Source organism: Pangasianodon hypophthalmus, chromosome 4, assembly GCF_027358585.1.
Source record: "Pangasianodon hypophthalmus isolate fPanHyp1 chromosome 4, fPanHyp1.pri, whole genome shotgun sequence".
NCBI classification, from domain to species: domain Eukaryota; kingdom Metazoa; phylum Chordata; class Actinopteri; order Siluriformes; family Pangasiidae; genus Pangasianodon; species Pangasianodon hypophthalmus.
Genome location: NC_069713.1, coordinates 15169192 through 15189964, shown reverse-complemented (window position 1 = coordinate 15189964; position 20773 = coordinate 15169192). Strand labels below are relative to the sequence as shown.

Below are 20773 nucleotides of genomic sequence, written 5' to 3'. Positions count from 1 at the left end.
TCCTCAGTCATCTTCTTATTATTATTTCTGCTCTTTCTGCAAAATTTCAATGCACTGTTCCATAGCAATCATATGAACTATTTAACCAATCCTACATTCTGACTGGTGTGAAAAGTTTTGCTTCATAATGTTTGCACCTTGAGAATTGTGTGTTAATTGAGTTCAGGATGTGATGACTCGAGTCAATTATATTGAATGCCGGGGCTCTCTAAATGAACACAAGGTTCAGGCTGTGCTTTATTAAGAAACAAAGAGACTTTTGCGCCAGCAGGTGAATACTGTTCTAGGTTTGGAAATAATCTTTTGTTTTTTGCAGTCTTTTGCAGTGTTTTTTTTTTCTTTTTTTGCTATAATTTTAGTATGAATGGCAATCATTCAAAGCTGAAGTTAATGACCTGGCCAGACCTTCAGACTCCATTTGCCTGTAAACATAGCACACTTGATTTCTGTGTAATTTTTACAGTAGACAGCTCATGGAGCTTATCTATGACTGTAACAATAAGGTGCCACGCGCACACAAACACCTATGCACATGCAGATTTTTCCATACATAATCTATCCAGCCTTATTCAGTGAGAGTGATTTAGTGGTCTTCTTCCTCCTAATCCATTATCATGGAGAGCACACACTCAGCCAGCAGAGAGAGGCTGGCTTCCAATTACCCCCTGATTGGGATTTTAATAAATTTAGTATTTGCGTTGCATACTTTCAGACTAATTAGGGCTGACACACATCTTCTATCTTTCATGCTATTTCTTTTTTCCCTCTTCTTATTTCTGTTTTTTAAAACCTTTTTTACATTCTCATCGGTCTCCCACTTTACATTCATCCTCTCTTTTGCAGGAGAATAATGTGGATGCCATCCATCCAGGATATGGGTTCTTGTCAGAACGTTCAGATTTTGCTCAGGCCTGTGAGGACTCAGGGGTTAGATTCATTGGCCCAAGTCCTGAAGTGGTGCACAAGATGGGGGATAAAGTAGAGGCTCGTGCTCTAGCCATCAAAGCTGGTATGGTGTTTTCCCTTACCAAATAAAAAAATCTTCCTCCTATATTGTATGTCCTTTATACACTAATAATCTACTTGTTTATATATGTGTAGGTGTTCCAGTGGTCCCAGGGACAGATGCTCCAATATCCTCTCAGCAGGAGGCTCAGGAGTTTGCTAAGACCTACGGCTTTCCCATCATTTTCAAAGCAGCCTATGGGGGAGGTGGTCGTGGCATGCGGGTGGTCAGGGAGTATGAGGTGTGTTATTGTATATTCATATCTGTGAATAAATATGATGGCTATCCACCAGAATATAACAATTTCTATCTTCATGTACAGTAATTATACTGCTTTCTTTAACATAAGGTTTCACTGCCTACTAATTCCCCTTACACTCTCATTGCCTCATAATTTATTCACAACTTATAAGCATATGGACAAATTCTAACACCATTATATGAATAATTTAATCAATATTAATATCATAGATACACCTGCAAGAGAATAAAATATTTTACCCTTGACTTGGGAAGTGAGAAAGGAAGAGAGAGAAAGAAATATATAAAAACAATTCAATTCATGCAAACGTTTTATAACTGAAAGCTTATAACTGAAGTTGCATTTCACCTCAGACAGCAGAGCCTTCTAAAAAACTGCCCTTTTAAGGATCTACTCCACTTTCCCTACATGTCCATGTTTGATAAATTGTATAAATTAAATGTAATGTTTGAAATGAATGATTTTGCAGGAGTTAGAGGAGAATTACCAGAGGGCATACTCTGAGGCTTTGGCTGCTTTCGGAAATGGTGCTCTGTTTGTAGAGAAGTTCATTGAGAAACCACGCCACATTGAGGTGCAAATTCTAGGTGAGTGTGTGTGTGTGTGTGTGTGTTTGTTTGTGTTGATTCCTCATACTATGATTTATTAGCTTGACTCTGGCATATTCTAGCAATTATGTGGGAGTATTTTCACTCATTAAGCATGATTTGTTCCTCTGGCGCTGGGCGCTTACTTGATATTATACATTTAAAATTGAATATGGCTTGTCAAGGGAGAATAGCAGTGTTTTGAGTGGAAGCAGTGCACTGTGTGAGAAAGAACAAGGACACACAGTGTCAGTGATGCAAAGTAGCACTCTGGTGTTTTGTATTGCTGGTGCTCGTCTCCACAACCCGGCTGAAGGACACAGGACTGGGCTGAATGTTGTGGTGGATGACCTGAATATTTTCAGAGGGGACTATTGAGTACTTATTCAAATGGGGAGGCTTTTAGAATAAGGGAAATTTTTTAATATCTCTGCTTATAGATTATTGGCATCCTGGCTGTACGCTTTTTGTTTAATGAGCGCTGATATTGTTGCTAAGACCATTATTACAAAAAGTGATTTATTAAAATGCAGTTGCTGTTGTCCAGTGATGGAAGCAGCATTGAACTCTGGGTTTGCACAGGATGTCTTTCACACTTCATATACTTCATATATAAACAGTTTGAGCACAAAGATGTGCATATATTAGATCTGGCTGGTGCAGGTTCATATGAGCTTTTTCCAGGGATGCCAGCCCAATAACAAGCTAAAAACTGATACATATTGATTTTAGTCCAGCATCACTAGATGAGATATGATCACCATCTTCAGAATGGGCTCAAGATGTGTGTGTGTGTGTGTGTGTGTGTGTGTGTGTGCGCGTGCGTTTAAGACTGGAATCGACCTTGTAGTTTTTAGTGCATGCTGAGAATTTTAGTGGTATGTTGAGCATTTTCTTGGCAATGTGGGTTTGAGATGATTTCGTGGTCACTTAGCTGCCTGAAGGGATGCTGGTGCACTGATCCTGACACACTTCTACTGCTATAACTCCTTTCAATCTCTGAACCTGCCTGATTTATCCTGATACTCTACTTCTGCTTGGAGCTTCTGCACTTATGACTCACTTTTGACTCCTGTGAATGGTCTCACATGGATACTGTAACTTTCTACGTCCCACAAAACAGTTTATACCCAAAACTCACTCTCACTTCAGTGGATAAATCTGGTTACTGCATATTTGCATCTAAGAACTGCTGCTGTAATCATAAAGCTTAACCTGTGCTCATCCCAGGACTCTTTTTCATTAATATGCTCATACTGAACATCTTTTCAGCACACTTAGTGCTGTTTGACTTTACCCTCCCGCACCTGTATACTGTAATGATGTATAATCTTACTATCCAGTGTCACCTAGAAGAGTCTGCTTCCTTCTCATTTCATCTCTGCTTTCTTCCTCATGTCACCCCTGGCTTCATTATTCATCTATTAATGATCTAAACCTACATCTGGATTTTTGTTCATCTGTTTGTGACTATGAGTATTCTTAAAAGTGCTATATGACTAAAATTGAATTTAATTAGTTGGCCCGGCTCGGCTCAAAATCCACTGTGACCTTGACCAAAATAAAGCAATTACTGGAGAAGAATGAAGGAATGATTGCTATAATTATCAAAAATAAAAAAAAAAATAAAAAAAAGGGAAAACTATGGACAGAGAAACCAGGTGTAGACCTGTTAATGAAGGTTTCTTTAATAATGATGCACACCATGGCTTCTTGACTAATAGTGCTCCCTTGTGGAGGATCTTCTGCTTGCTAAATGTGAGCGTGCGTGAGCGAGACACAAATAACAGCCACTTTTCCTGCACTCTTATTATCTTATTGACAAGATAAGATCCCTGCATAGTGATTAGCTCAGTAGGAGTCTGCAAAAATCACAGCAGACTTAGAAAGGAACAGCCTGAAATATAATGCCCAAAAATATAGTTTTTTTCAGACTTGTTTGTTGTATCGTTTGTCTTCTCCGTTCCTTACCTGTGCCACCCTCACTCTTTCCTTCCCAGGTGATAAGTATGGAAATGTGATCCATTTGTATGAGAGAGACTGTTCCATTCAGAGACGCCATCAGAAGGTGGTGGAGGTTGCTCCTGCAGCTCATCTGGACCCTCATCTCAGAGACAGACTCACCTCTGACTCGGTTAAACTCGCCAAGCAGGTATATACACTCTCCCACACACACAACACAGCTCATACAACGCATTTAGATTTTTTTTTAATGCTCAGCCCACGTGTGGAGATTGTGTAGGGCACTTGATGAAAGTTCTCATACTAGGGTTGTCTGTTAACCCCTCAGGGGGATGTGTTCTCCTTGTTGAGATGGTGTTAGTAAATTCGTGGCTTTTATTTATCAATCCCTGCAGTACCAGGCACAAGAAAAAGGAAAAGAAGGGATCAGTGAGTAAGAAGTGAGACAGACTCCTTAAACTCTGTTATTATGGCTTTCACTATATCCATCATTTTATCAGTCTTTATGATATTTACCATCCTTTATTATCTTCACCATTATCTTCATACTCATACAGGCAATCTTATTCAGTCTCTCCTTTTCTCTTTCCCATAATCCCCTTTTCTCTCTGCCTTTTACAGGACTGTACAGTGTGTTCATATTGTTGCTCAGGTGTTAATATCAGCAAGATCACAGTCAAACCCACACAAATGTGCTCAGTGTAGTTGTAGTCATTTATGTAATTAATAATTATTCTCACTACTTGATGTGTGTAATTATCAAACATTTTCCATCTGCCCAAGCAATAGTGCATGGAAAAGTTACAGATGTTATTCACTGTCAGCGCATTTAATTATAACAAAATTGAAGTATAATTTTTCTTTAACAAGGAATTAACATGAGAGGTTTCAAGCAGAAAAAAAAGAAAAAAAAAGAGAAAAGCAGTAAAGAGACAAAAATATCCAGGACACAAGGTCACTTTTAGATTAATAATAATAATAATAATAAAGCCTGTGCATTTTACAAAATTAAGATTAATAAAAAAATTACATAAAAATGTATTTTTCTGTGTTTTTCAGCTTAAGTAACAAATTGTTCCCGCCTACACAGATTAACACTTATTGAGAAGTATTATTATGGATTAATTTGTGCTACAACACTTGAAAAATTTCAAGCACCAGTTCAACCTGTTAAAAAGTTAACACACTGCCCTGCTGTTCTTTCTCTAACCCTCCTCTTTCTCTCCCGCCTCTACACTCTTCTCTCTCTCTGTATTCCTCAACCTGGTCTGTGCTTGAGGTTTTAAAATAATACATGAAAACATTTTGCCCACAGTCGTGGCTGAGGTTGGTCATATTTCTGACCTCGCAAATTTTTAACAATATGTGATTTTAGGGAATGACACAAAATAAACCGTTGCTTTCAGCAATAGTGAAGAAGAGGGAGAGATAGTTTAATGCAGTTTAGCCCATGGGGTGTGTGTGTGTGTGTGTGTGTGTGTGTGTGTGTGTGTGCATGCTTCAGAAAGTATTTAACAGTGTAATTTGTAGCGCAGGGAAAATCATGTCCTGTTCTGCAGACATCAGTAATGATGTCATCCCTCACCCTGGATTATGTTTCCAGAAGCTTTGTACAATCTCTTTACATCCTGATGTCTCAGACACTTTATAAATCTAAACAATTGCTTTCTAAACATATATGAAGTGACAGGTGTACAAAAGTGCCATTTTTTCCCACTCTCTGTCTCAGGCAGAACTTTCTGGTATATTCCTGGAGCTTCTAAACACTAAAGAGGAGAATGTGATGCGCGTGTTTGATGCTTGGGTTCCAGAGAACAAGTTTGATGAATACTACATAAAACTGCAGCAACATTGTTAAGAGGTTTAAAGTCTTATGTCGTGTGTCATAATGTCTCAGTGGATGAGCGATCCGAGAAGGTGGAATTGACATTTAGCTGCTCAGGAGTGCAAATGAAAGCTGAAAATCACTCATGCTGCACTCAGAGAAAATCTTTTCTTTGTGGGGATTAACCTGTGTTGATCTTTGTGCCCTGTTAAAACACACACACACACACACACACACACACACACGTAATCACTAGGTGGGGAGTCCAATCTGGAATCCCTCTGTCACAGATGTCCAGTAGCGTCTCTAAACTTATTTGTGTGTGTGTGTGTGTGTGTGTGTGTGTGTGTGTGTGTGTGTGTGTGTGTGTGTGTGTGTATACACACACATACACACACCGTTGCCAATTCACATCTGCTGATCAAGCATGAGCTGTCAGTTTTGATAAGTCATTCTCTCCTATGAGAAGCAAATTTGTATGTGTCGTCCTCTGAAATGACATTAGTGAAGTTGGCAGGTGCGGAAGAGAGGACAGATGACAGGAAGAGATGGAGACCCAGGAAAAATAATATTGAGGAGCTGGAGACAAGATGGATATATTTTCCATTTTCATCCCTTGATGAAACTTGGCAAGATGATGGTTCTAGTGTGTTGACGGGGAACCTTGTAGTTTTATGTGCACTCACACATGGCTCTGGTGCAGTTCACACAGCAGGGGGCAGTGTGAGTCCCCAGACACCCTCTAATCACATGTGCACAAACACAGAATATTAAAATGGTGTATGTGTTTTGCCTAAGGTCAAACTGAAGCACATGTATGTATCAACAGTTAATTGTTAGTGACATGGCTAAAATCTTTATAGCCTGCGTTGCATTTTAAGATAACAGGACTCATTAGGAGCATCTTGAATGTCTGTCATGATGAAATTCCATGTTGTTTTTGGAGCATTTCTGCCTATTGAGTCAGAGAGATGCAGATTGTTTATGTAAAACCTGAGCTATTCAGCTAAGTAGCAAGTCCCAATTTTTTTTTAATATGGACCATTTCTTCTGTTTTTCTTCTATGATTGGGTAGCAGATGGCAGTGTTGTCGCCTCACTGCTCCAGGGTCCCCAGTTCAATCCTGAGCTCAGGTTATTGTCTGTGTGGAGTTGCACTTTTTCTCCTTGTGTCTGTGTGGGTTTCCTCAGGGTTCTCCAGTTTCCTCCCACCTCTCTAGTGGATAGGCTACGCTAAATTGTCTCTCGGTGCTTAGGTGTGTGTGTGCATGATGCCCTGCATGGCTCCAGATCCACTGCATAATTTGGGTTGCTGAACAATGATTATTCCTGCCTGGTGCATTGCTCGTGCATTTTTCATATAAATATAAAGATTTTCACTTATTTTTGTTGGTGATATACAGACTGATGATTTAAACCTGATTAACTAAGATCCAAAATAGTGATTGCTAATTTGCTTTTGCAATTCGATAAATTGCATGCATACACAAAATCTGGCAAGTAAAGAGAAGAAAGGATATGGAAGTCAGGTATAATGCTGACTAAATGCAGTGAGACTGGTTGAAAAATCTGTTCAAAATATGATATGAATTAATGTGAGTGTAGCTGTGTGAATTATATTAATAAGGTACTGAATAGGGCTTTTCACACTTGAAATAGTTAAGCCTGGGTCATTCTAAACCCCAGGTAAATGGAATCCTGGGTTATTTTGTTTCACGTTTCACATTGCTCATACTTTACCCAGGGTTAAAAGTGGGGTTTAGAAGGACGATAACCTGGGGTTAAAAGCGGGGTTTAGAAGGACGATAACCTGGGGTTAAAAGCGGGGTTTAGAAGGACGATAACCTGGGGTTAAAAGCGGGGTTTAGAATGAAAATCTTTTCAAAGGCTGAGTTTACACACTGCTGGCATCATCTTGAGAATGTGTGGAGGCTATTTAATATGAAACCATATTTATTATCATTTTGAGGAGCTTTCTGATTAGTTTACTATGGCATACTTCTGGTAAACTTTCTCATTACTAAACATTTTTTTGATTTTTTTTTTTTTTTTTTTTTTTTTTTTTTTTTTTTTTGTGCTCAACTGAAAGAGTTTCTGTAAATTGAACACTAGCCCTGCTGAGTTAGTTCTAAACACCACAAACTGCATATTCATTAGGGCAAACATACGAAAGAGAAAGCACATGAAAGACACAATCCTCCACAGACCCTGTTAGTAAATCAGCTTGCACTTTTTTGTGTGTGTTTATTTATTTATTAATTTTTAAATAAATTAGGGCCTTGGGCATTTTTTTATTTGGCTTATTTTTTTTTAGATCTGGTACATTTCACCAAAGCAAAACATAAATGTTTGGAAAGGTATGCAAGGGTTAATCTAATATCTACTGCATTACTGACTTTATTCATAATGTTGCATTAACCTCGGTTCTTCATTATCTAATGCGCATCAAACTGAGCGTGTTAACTGGAAATTATCTGAAGAGCCAGTCATTAGCAGCAGTCGAGTAACATTTGACCCTTCAACAGGAGGACTGGTAACTTCAACACGCACATTAAATCAGTGCAGAGATACATTACTTCTAAACTATGATTACATATTGCACTATTATGGACCAATACCCAATGTGCTGGAGTAATTAAACATTTCATTGATAGTTTGTAAATTTGTGTGTGTGTGTTTTCTAATAAGTAGCAGTGTGGAAAATTCATATTACTCATCATTAGTGCAGCACAGCAAATAATCCCGCATGAAACTGTATTTTTAATCAATGTATTTTTAATTTGATGCTGTGTGATGATGAGTAGACATTCTATATTTAAAAAGAACAAACAAAAAAGGCAATTTGCAAGTCAATATTCAGAAAGCTAGGAATGTTCAGGGTGCACAAAACCTATTTATGAATTCCAGTTCCTGTGTGTGTGTGTGTGTGTGGGCGGGTGGGTGCGCGCGCATGTGTGTGTACATAAGTACATGTGTTTATAGGAAAGCTTTTCACCTTCCCCTGTAATGCTTTTGGTGAGTACATGAACATGTACAACCAACAAAAGACTTTACATGGCTACATTAGCAGGTCTCTCTCTCTCTCTCTCTCTCTCTCTCTCTGTTTTTCTCTCTGGTACATTGCAGGCACTGAGCTACTTACTAAGGCTGTGCTAAACTGCACAAGACCAGAAGAATGGATTGATGGGTGGATGGGAATAGGGGGGACAAGATATGAACTGAACAGATGAGGGATGAGGTTAGGGATAAAACAGTGCACTGGATGATGGGAAGAATGCATAGAAGAGCAAATGAAAACAGAATGATATGTTAAGAGATCAATAGAAAGAAAGAAAAAAGCCAAACCAAAAGAGAGAGAAAAGAGCGATAGATTGGGGGGAAGTTATTTTTGTTATGTCATTTAGCTGAGTGCTAAGCTCTGCTTTATTATACCATACAAGCTTTAATGAGTACATTTATAGCCCCCCCCCCCCTCTCTGTCTCTCTCTCTCTCTCTCTCTGTCTCTCTCTCTCAATCTCTCTAGCCAATTCTCTCTCTTACTCTCTCATTGATTCACTCTCATGTCTCCTATCAAATTTTATTAATCCTGCTATTTTATTCCTCTCCTTCCCTCTATCTCCTCTTCTCGCCCTTGGTTTGATTTCTGTGCTAATTCATCAAAGCTGATTTCACTATAAATTAATTTATATAGCTCATTAATTTACACATAGCTCTTCAAATCCCTACTCAATTACTTATATTTTGTGTTTATTTGATCCATGTACCTATATTGATTTAAAGATCAATAATATTGTGTGCTTGTGTTGATAATGGAAAATCTGCCGTGTGTGTGTGTGTGTGTGTGTGAGTGAGAGAGAGAGAGAGAGAGAGAGAGTTTGAGGGAGGGCGAGAGAGAGATGGAGAGACAGAAAGAAAGCTATAAAAGGTGCATTTAGATAGAATTTTAAGCAGCGAGTGAAGATGGAGATGGAGGAAGTCCTGTTACTTTGGATGAGACAAGGAAAGTAGGACTAAAGTCAGAATGAATGAAGAATGCTGATGGAATGAGACATAAGGAGAGAGGAATAACCAGTGTCAGAGAAGGACACTCGTCTTTATAGGGTCAAAATGAAGCAATGAAGAACACACACTCATGCTCGCACACACACACACACAGAAGAGCCTGAAGATCCAGCAATATTGCATGTAAAGTTGCTCTCTGTCTGTGAAGGGTAGCATTTATTACTGGTTACGTTGACATGGCCAAAATCAAACCAGTTACAGCAGCTTTAACACACACACACCCATATACTGAGTGTTTTTTTTTTTTGGTAGCCTCTCGACTAGACACTTATTGTCTGACACAACCTGTTTGTCTAAGCAGCACTGTATGTGATGTGACTGTTGAAAATCCACCGTTTGTCTGCTGTCTGATGGAAGAACGATGAGTCATGATTGAAAAACCGCGCCGTTTCTGGAAGGCATGAAATCCTTGCACTATTTTTAGAAGGCGAGGCCTTCTCGGGTCAAAGCTACCTCATTTAATCATCCCTCCATCTTATGTATTCTCCCTGTTACCCTCTCACCAGCATTCCCACCCCTTTGTGCTTCCTCTTTCCTCAAGAATGAACTAAAAATGAACAAAGGTACAGGAAATAAGGGAGATCTTTTTTCTCCTACATCCTACATTCGTTGTTTCACATTAAACTTAATGATGTTTGACACTATAGGGGCTTCCACTGATGAGCTTACAGTGTTCTGAAATGTACTGCTAACATGAGAAAGAACAGATATGAAGGCTACAAGAGACACCCAGTGAGGTACAACACTTCAACAGCGATATTATTTGTCATTTCTCAGAAAAAGTTCTGTGTGTGCCACACACTGTCAGTGTTCCTTAGTCAGTGTGAACCTTCATTTAAGGCCTCTGACCCTGCGGCGCTCTCCCTGCTCTCAGTGTCTCGCTGGCCTGTCGGCTCCCTCTGTTCTATGACCTGCAAATGCCCCGTAGTGATAAAATTACTTGGGTTGAATTTTAAAAAATGCTGGAATTTGTACGCTGTGTTGTGAAAAGACATGCACACCCACACACTACAGTAAAGTATTTTAAAGAAATCGTACTGCAGCATAATTATGCTGTTGTCCTAACACACTACATGAAGACAGCTTAAAAATCATGGCATGCATTGAAGCTTTAGAATCTCTGTAAAGTTGTCAGTGATTAAGCAGTAATGCGTATTGGAGATAAACATTACACTCACATGTAGGTGACATATAAATGTATCTGCGTGATTTTTTGCATTGCATTGCTGTCACATGATCAGCTAATTAGATAACTGGACAGTGAGTGTAGATGTACATACACACAGGCACAGTGAATATTTGTGAATAATCATAATCAAAGGATTTCTGCTCTAATCAGTGGATTTATGCTCTGATTGCAATTTTACTAATATGAGCGTGTGTGTGTGTGTGTGTGTGTGTGTGTGTGTGTGTGTGTGTGTGTGTGTGTGTGTCCGTCCGTCCGTCCGTCCGTCCCAGACCCTTTTATGAGCCTATCTGATAGGCCTGTGTATGCCAGCATTGGTATGTTCATTGATTTCCTGTTTGTGTGTGTGTGTTCATATGAGTGTGTTTCTGACTCTCTCAGCTTTTCTCTCTAAATATGATTTAAATTGCAGATGGATTTATTGGCAAATCGATGCATGTGTCACTAGAAACAAATTAGCTTAGAGGCGATTGGTCATATAAATAAGTAGAGCCTATGAATAATTCCTGTAGTAGAACTTGAAAATGAAGAAACTCATAAACTAACACAAGAGCCTTAGCTAATCCGATTCTATCATTTCCTCCTCACGTCTCACCTTTACTCACTCCAGAGCAATAGAAATCATTACTTAGCTTCCTATAGCTCCCTCTATCTCTCTCTCTCTCTTTTTCTTCTCCTCGAGGCTGTGTGAACTGCAGTGAGTGGGTGTTGCACAAATGGCTGCCAAATCTTTCCAAACAGACAAGCCTCTGGTGATATAAACTCCAGCCCTCAGCTGAAGCACAAAGCTCTTCATGCCATGTACATGCCCTCACACATGCAGGCTGGACACACACACACACACACACACACACCTTCTCTACATTCACATCTAGCATGCATCAGATTAAATCACTGAGCTGCCTGCAAGCAGCCTGCCTGTAAATTGCAATTGTATTGAAAATATTGACAAGCCTTCAGATTCCCTTCAACATAACCCATCATCTCTGTTGATAAGACATATATTTAAGGAAAAAACGGCAGAGCTGAGTAGCTCAGTTCCACCTAGGGGGTGGAGCTAATTACAAGGCAAAAAAATTCCATTGCACAACAATACATAGCTCAAAAATTTCATTTTTTCTTTGAATTTATTGGTAAGAAAAACCCTTTGAGATTAAACCCCACATGAAAACACATCCATAGTCAGCTTAGACAAGTAACACAACAATATATACTGTATACCTGTAAACAGTCATCCAATTATCAGGCATGTGCCCTTATGAGACATTTTTTGACTCTCTCTCTCTCACACACACACACTCTCAATTTCAATTTCAATTTAAAGTACTTTATCGGCATGATTGTTTACTTACAATATTGCCAAGCATCAATATAGAAAAGAAAAGAGAACCTCTCTCTCACACACACACACACACACCTAGATCTAACCTTAACCTTAACCTCACTGACGTTTTTGTACTAAAGCGCTTTTCCCACATGGGAACCAGCCAAATGTCCTCACAAGGTGCGAACAGTCAGGTGTTCCTATTCCTAAATAAAACCTAGTACTCTTTTCTCAGAGCCTTCGTCAGTGTACTCTGCCGTGCTTGGTACAGAAAGGGAGGGAGTTTGAGCTGAAAATCAGCCTTGGACCAGTTTTTCATCTTTCCCACCAGTTTAATTGAGGTCTTCGCTTCCTTATTCTGTCAGTGCTGATAGTTTTGCATGTCTAAATTCCCAGGAACGCGAGAAAGAGATTGCTTTTGCATAGAAAGAGTCTTGAAGTTGATTCCTTTCGTCCTTCTGAAAGCATCCTGTTAACAAGCTCACTGGTATTCCACAGTAGGTGTGTGTATGAAAGCATGTATGTATGGCTCTTTCAGAGTTAGTCAGATATTCATCCTCATTTCCCCCGGCCAGCTGTCATGAATGGTTGCCATGGTGACTGACAAGAGTAATCGGGGCTACGTTTATTGAATCTAGCAAGATAGCAATCTCCTCTAGCACTGATTATTCCTCTGCCTGCGCTGCCTTGCATGCCATGCTGTTCCATTTTAAACAATCAATTTCAGTGTCTTGACCTCGCATGCTGAATGTTCTGTTTAAAAGGTTAAAAATGAAGATACCCTGAAATTGGCAAAATAGCCTGGAAATTACTGTCTATACATACTCATGCTGAAAGGGTATATTTCAGTAACCCAAATTCTGCTGTGTCTGTGTGCAGTAATGAGACTCACTCCGGAATCTTGCTGAGGTTTTTTTGGATAGTTGTTATGGCAGCTATTATCTCTGAATGTGTCAGTCCTCTGGATGCTTTCATGCCTGCTGCAGCTCAGTGACCAGGCCTATATACATCTTACCTCTAAGCTCATTTTAGCCACTCTAGCAGTTTCATTTAGTGCTAATGGGGCTTTCTTTTCATTATGCAAATGCCTTTTTAAATAACAAATAGGTGCAGGAATTCTGGGTACATGTAAGTGCTTATGGCATATTCTATATGGTCTACATATAGTTTTTTTTTTTTATAACATTCTCTTTCACTGAAGTCAGTTTGAATGGCAGCAATATTCTGTCTATAAATATTCCACATATGAACAATTAGATTATTAGCATTATAAGAAAGATTTTCCCTCACTAGAAATGTACAAACATACAGAACCCATGAAGAAAAATAAAACATTTCTGTAGCTCACAATAACTTTTATTTTTGCAAAACTCTAACATTCCTTGGATTTTATATTGCATTCTCTCACAAAAATATGCCTATATGTTAAATATTAGTAGTCTAATCTACAACACTAGGTGATGTGAGAGCCACTGGACAATGGAGCAGTTAAATGAATTTTACGTTCACATAGACACTATGTTCAGACTCATGGATATATCATTGGTGAAAGTCAATTGAAATCTCTGCTTAGCTCAAGGGAAATATTTCAATTTGGAGAAGGTGATTGCATTTGTTCAACTTCATGAGTATAAATGAGTATTCAGCTCAGGAATGCAAGAAGTCTTATTACACATAGTTACTTTTTAGTGACTTTCAGTGATGGCATGAAAAAGGTAGTTACACTGATCCATATTTATTATTGAAATAAATTTGCATGAATTAATAACAGAACTCTTCTTACCAATGCTACTAGACATATAGGTGACACTTTTAAAAGCGAGGCCCTAACTGGAGACGTTGACAATAAAATTCTTGAGATTATGCATCAGTGAAACAGCAATAAAGGTAGTGCAAGGGAATGCAAAATAAACTGGGCAAGAAAACAATATTGCAAGGTAATGTAATATTATTGCAAAGGAATGCAAACATATGATTATTTTTAACACCTCACTTCACAAAGCTCTCAAAAACCACACTGTACCAGGTAGATCATCATTAAAGTTCCCATTATTTACCATAACACAAACAAATAACCAAATAACTGGCAAATATTGAAACTGAGGCTGAATAGCAAGTTTTAATATTTAATATTCACTATGTTCTCAACATTTAGGAATATGCTGTAAGTTGATGTTTGATAATTTATGTGGACTATTTAGTGATGGATCGAATAAGCAATCAATGCAGGTGCATTTAGTTAATATTTAAACAATGATTAATACATGTGCCAACTTGCAATGTTACTTTGTTAGCATTACTTATGGTGTATTAATGCTCATTGTTTATGCTGACTAATGCAGTAAAGTTTAATTTTGTGCAGTAATGCAGTAAAGGTTAAGTTAAGGTTTACCGTAATGTAAAGAGTCACTGTTCAACATGAATCTGTCGAGGTTTTGCAAATTACTTGTCCAGATTAATCAAATTGATTTTTTTAACGATCCAAGGCAAATAAAAAACATTTCCAAAATTGATCTGACTCAGACTTGGGATCTAACCATGCTTAAAGAAGGCTTCAGTCAAGCAGTGTTTAGCTGTTTTTCAGTCAGCACAACCCCTTCAGTTTTTCAGTCAGCACAAGATCAGGTCAGGTGAGCTGTGTATTGAAAATGCTCAGCATGAGCTTGTTGAGTCAATATCTACACATGTTTATAGGGGGAAGAAACCACTTTTTTCTAGAGGAGAAAAACCATGATTATCATTCTAAGACTGTGCTGGGTACCACCTCATATGGATAGCCCATTGTAGACACTCTCTGAGGAATGGACTCAAAACATAGACTATATCGCCAAAAGCGTGTGGACACCTGAATATCAAACCCCATTGTAGGCCTGCCTCAAACTGTTGCAACAATATTGGAAGCACATAATGGTCAAGGATGTCTTTAAATGCTGTAGCATTTAGAATATCCTTCACTGGAATTAAGAGGCCCAAACCTATTCCAGCATGACAATGCCCCTGCGCACAAAGCGAGGTCTATAAAGACAGGGTTTGCCAATGTTTGGTCTGCACACCTGTGTTTTGCCTGACCTCACTGATGCTCTTGTGGCTGAATGAGCAAATTCCCACAGCCACGCTCCAAAATCTAGTGGAAAGCCTTCCCAGAAGTGTGGAGGTTATTATAACAGCAAAGGGGGACTAAACCTGGAATGGGATGTTAAAAAAAAAACAAAAAACATATGGGTGCAATTGGTCACGCATCCACATGCTTTTGGCAATACAGTGTATTGCTGTAAATTGTTAACTGGGACACCATGCTAGATTACACAATTTTGTTTTAGCCTTTTTCATGTTTATCTTGTCCACTACTGGACTAGTATTGAGAGCCAGACTTCTAGCTTTCCCTGGAGAGTCTGGTACTTTTTTGTCACAAAACATAGCTAAGAACCTCCTATATATTTAATATGCAGAAATAAATAAACAAAATGTAATTAAAAAATAAAATAGTAAAATAGCTAAACATTAATAATAAAATAAATAACAGAAGTGACAGAAATAATAAAATAAAATATAAAAATATAATTAAAATTTATAATTGTGTAAAAATAGAAAAAAGTATGATAATTAAAATGATAATAATATAATAAATATTAATAATATAATAAAAAAATGATGAAGCTCATGTAAATAAAACTGTACACACATGCATACATTCCCATTGTTTACATCTGATTCTCCTCCTGCTAGGATTTTTAATGTAATAACGCTGTCACATCAACCACTCGGGATGGGTTTTCAACTATTTCCTACTCCTGTACATTGTGATTGGTAGGAGAAACTGGAGAGAAGCTCCTCCCTCTCCAAAGCCATGTTATAGACACAGGACAATGGCAAGAGCAAGCCCTTACTTATTTGAATTGGAAGTTGTCAGTGTTCTAGGAACTGTATACATTTTGTTTTTTATACAATATTTGCAGACATTAATGCATTATGAACAGTTGTTAATGTTTTCATAAAATTACCTTCATTGTCTTAATGAATCTAAGGCGATGCTATCCATGAAGTAGTGGTCTAGATAAGATCCAGGCGTTATTCACACCATTCCACAGTAGAGATATAAAGAGATGTGATTACAAGTGTGATACTAATAGTAACAGAAATGGTCTGTCTTACACAATACACAATGATTCATTTATCTTCCCAGTTCTGCTATATGATGATCAGTCCAATCGTAATTTCAAGGATCCTACCCTCGTAAAAAATTTCGAACCCTTAAGGACCCTACAACAGAGTGCTTCGTTATCAGAAAAAGTTCCAACTGCTATGTTTTTTTGGAAACTATGATAGTGCCTGTTATTAACCCTTTAAAGGTCTGTAATGCCACCTTCACCATAAAAGATCATGTCTTACATATTGCTTAATAATTTAGAAAGTGTTACTTTAAGTTGCATCTTGTTACAGAGATCTATTGCTTAATGTAAAAAAAAAAATCACTACTCACAGCTTCAGAGTTTAGCAAAAAATGATGGATTTTTTAAATTTTAAGATTGTTCAGATTATAAACCAGCACCCTGCAAACATTTGGTATATTTTAAGCTTGATTCTTAAGCTGGAAGTTAGTTGTACTATAAAGAGTGCTCCACAGCTTTCTGGCATAGAGCTCTGAGGAATAAACTGTCACTGCATGAATGCAGCCTAATTTCCTTATTCAGTAGCTTGCTTCTGGGTCTTATCTTAAGTGTGAATACATAACTAATGATAATCAACTTTATAAAAACACTCCAGTTTAATGTCAAGTTGTATTAGCATAAATTTCCATCTAACATCTTCTACACTGACTAGCAAGCATGTATGCATGAACTGTTTTACTGTAATTCTTATATATGCACATACATATATATATATATATATGTATATATATATATATATATATATATATATATATATATATACAGTATATATATATATATACACATATATATATATATATATACGTATGTATGTGCATATATAAGAATTACAGTAAAACAGTTCATGCATACATGCTTGCTAGTCAGTGTAGAAGATGTTAGATGGAAATTTATGTGTATATATATATATATATATATATATATATATATATATATATATATATATATATATATATATATATATAAACCTTGGGTGTTACTTGCAAAGTATCAAGTTCATGTGGCTTGGTATCAAATTGCTCAGTAAGCAGATCAAAACTTGCAATATACTGAATAGGCCTTGTTATTTCATTACAAGGTCATTTTCCAGTGCAGTTATATTAACCCCTTAAATCCTCTGAGATAGTTACATTCCTCACTCTTCTAACTGCACAACTTCTCTATTAGTTTCACTGGAGGTACTGAATAATTCATAGTAGTTACTGAATGATATAAGATGAATAACTGAATAATGAGCAGGGACTTTAAGGAGGTAAATCATTTGGGAGAGCGTTATGTTTCCAAAATGCATTCATGTCAAGGCAGAATTATGAGATGACAACTCGGATATTTGATTTTGCAGGCTGTTCATCTTCTCACACATACAGATATTAGTTTCTATGGCAGCATTACCTAAATCAGAATTTATTATCTTTTGCTAATAGAAAGCTAAAAATCGAGTGCTTATGTTTATTATAAGATCATTACTAAAATGATAGAGAATGTGTGACAGAAGTATGCAAATTTAAATCAGGTTAAATCCTGACATTATACCCTTTATTACCTTTGCTTGTGAAAGATGTTACTGTTGTTCTTGTTGTGTTTATTTATATGTGACAGCACAACTGTCACATAAGAGCATTTGAAAAATGCTCAGTTTCTAACTGGTAATTACATGGATGAAAAAAAGGTGTCAATCCTGTTAAAAAAAAAACAAACAAAAAAAAAAAACAACAACTCATAATTACTGTAACTCTTCCATGATGACACTGAAGTACATGTGTAAGTAAAGCTTTCTCCTGATAAAAGGAAAGGCTTGTTAGTACACATACCAGTTCTGTAACACTGAACCTTGTATTATAAATAAATTTGTAATATTTATGACTGCCATCACATCCATCTGTTGATATGAATTGTACAAAGTATCAACGGTTGATATTGAATGACTGGTAAATGAGAGGCAGATGTTCCTACAGCAGGGCAGTGGGTATTTTGTAGAGAGTCAAGCTGAGGTAAAATCTGCAAAATCTGTTCCCAAAAGACTTTTATTGGCTGACGTTTTCTTTATAGCATATACTAAAATAGAAACAACAACCGAATCTGCCCTTTCCAGTCCTTTGTCATGTGCATATATAAATGATAAGGAGAGATTACAATGAAAAATAAAAGTTCATTAAAAAAATGGGGAAAACCAGGAGTTTAAAAAATATATAACTGTAGATACAAAATATAAAGAAAATTTGACTTCTAACAGTCACGTAAACCTTGGGAGACCGCTGAATATATCCAGATTAGACAGACACTTATCTGGTTTTATCTTTGAGAGATATCAAGCCCTACTCTTACTTCAGATCTAAAAAAAAAAAAATCTACAGATGTCAATTCCTTCACTGCTAAAAGACAAGTCAATAACATGGGCCTGAAATGACATGTACCTGTCAAAAAGCTTCTACTCAGCAAAAGAAATAGACAAAAAGCAGAAAACTTGCACCATAATGGAACCTCTGTGATTTCAAGTTAGGATTTATGGTTCAATATGTCCAAATGTGGTACTGTTAGAAGTAATATAAAGTCACTGATACAGTGGAAGAGTTTCAAAACCTTCAATAGTCGTACAATGAATATTCAAGCACAATGGAGGTTCAGTGTAGCTACAGGGATTTATGACAGCATCTGGAGGTGGTCATTTTTTTTTTATTGTAAGCATCATGAATGCTGATAAACACTCATAAAATCCACTCTGAACATTGTTGGAATCAGAAGAAATGTATTCTACAGAAAGATAATGACCCCAAGCACACTGATAAGAAGATCAAGACATACTAATGAAAGAAATAAGCTTCTTCTCTACTCAGAACAATAGCCTGGTCACCCCAGAGCCCAGACCTCAATTAAATGTGTTGGGGATTACTTGGAATAGGAGAAGAAGAAGAAAATTCAACCAACCTTCAACTGAACTTTGAAGATGTTTCGATGATGTTGGAAGTGGAGGTGTTAAGAAGCATAGAAAAATGATCCCTGTGACACTCAAAGCAGGTCTCCCACGAAGAATAGAAACTGTAGCAAAGTCTTAAGGCTTTGTCTTTATGCAGGCACAGGGTCAATTTAAACCCATATTGGTCCAAGATTATGCTAAAATTACCATGTATCAGGACCCATTCTTAGTGCTCACAAATGTCCACAATGGTATTTCCATAACAAAAAGCAAAGACTTGGTAGGTGTCTTATATTTTGTACATATACACTATTGAAGTTATCACTAAAAATAGGCAACTTCACCCAACCAAAAACTAAATACAACTGACTGAGTAATCATCCATATTGTATCTGCATACAACTTGTTTGAAAGTTGATGCATCATTATGCATGAAGCAATAACTAATAGAATTTAATTAATATCAATAAAATGTACTTACAAAACCATACGTTAGTATATTGGAAATATATTTTCCAATATAAATTATCCAATAGTGTTCACACATGTGCATGAGACAGAAAACACGGGTTCTTTACGTCAGGAGGCATTTGCTTTTATATAAGGGATAAAACACAACAGGGCATGCTGATAACGGAAACTAATCAGTGATGGGTTCTGATGAGATGTGGCCTGATGTGAAGCAGAGTACTGTTAACAACTGTTAATTATATTCTTATAATAGTAGATCCTGAAGTGTTTTATTCCTCTTATACCACAGCAGTTTGTCAATGATGACAATGTTTTATTTATTTAAAAAGTAACTTGTGATAATTTTTATCTGTTTAGAGTTACACTTGCCTTGGATGTTGTGGAACATTCATAAAACAAGTTAGTATCAGGCAGCAGAGAGGGCTGCATGTGCAGGTGAAAATACTTTATTTTTACTGGCAAACAAATCCAAAACACTAGGCAAAGATGTGGTCAAGAACACAAGCAAAGGTCAGGCGATGAGCAAACAGATTAGCGTAGACAAGAGCATCGAGAACCAGGAAACAAAATGAGAAATGAGAACCAGATCCACAAACACAATAGCAAGGCTTGGTACGTCAAGAAAAAACTCTACTCTGAGCGATACTTTGCATCGGTGGTGTGTTTGGAGTGTGTGTATATAGGTGTGTGTGTGAGATTAAATCCAGATGTGCATGGTCAGTATTATGATGTGAACTGTGTGTGTTCGGTGTTGTTGGCCATGGTGTCTGTTTCTGTAGGCCGCGAAGCAGATCAGGAACTGAGGTTTGCAGCAGCCATGTTTGTAGGCCACAAGGGAGTTGGAGTAAGGTGTCGAATCTGGCACTGACGTGACAATGAGTTCCTGTTATTATTTATGTCCTAGAAGGTACAGTAAATACATGTATACAGTCATTCCCTCACCAGTCTCTTTTGTTTTCTCTTGAAGTTAATAAGACAAAAAAAATCACTACTGAGCTCCACCAT

At 37.4% G+C, this 20773-nt stretch overlaps 1 protein-coding gene across 2 annotated transcripts in view; it reads left to right on the top strand.

Annotated features, from left to right (window-relative positions):
• pcxb (pyruvate carboxylase b) overlaps positions 1-20773 on the top strand; it is a 202602-nt gene that overhangs the window by 10964 nt on the left and 170865 nt on the right. For both annotated transcript variants that reach the window (XM_053233022.1, XM_026936435.3), the window contains exons 4-7: positions 844-1009; positions 1102-1247; positions 1738-1855; positions 3856-4007. In XM_053233022.1, coding sequence (XP_053088997.1) covers positions 844-1009; positions 1102-1247; positions 1738-1855; positions 3856-4007 — 582 coding nt within the window. The remainder of the gene's footprint in view (positions 1-843; positions 1010-1101; positions 1248-1737; positions 1856-3855; positions 4008-20773) is intronic.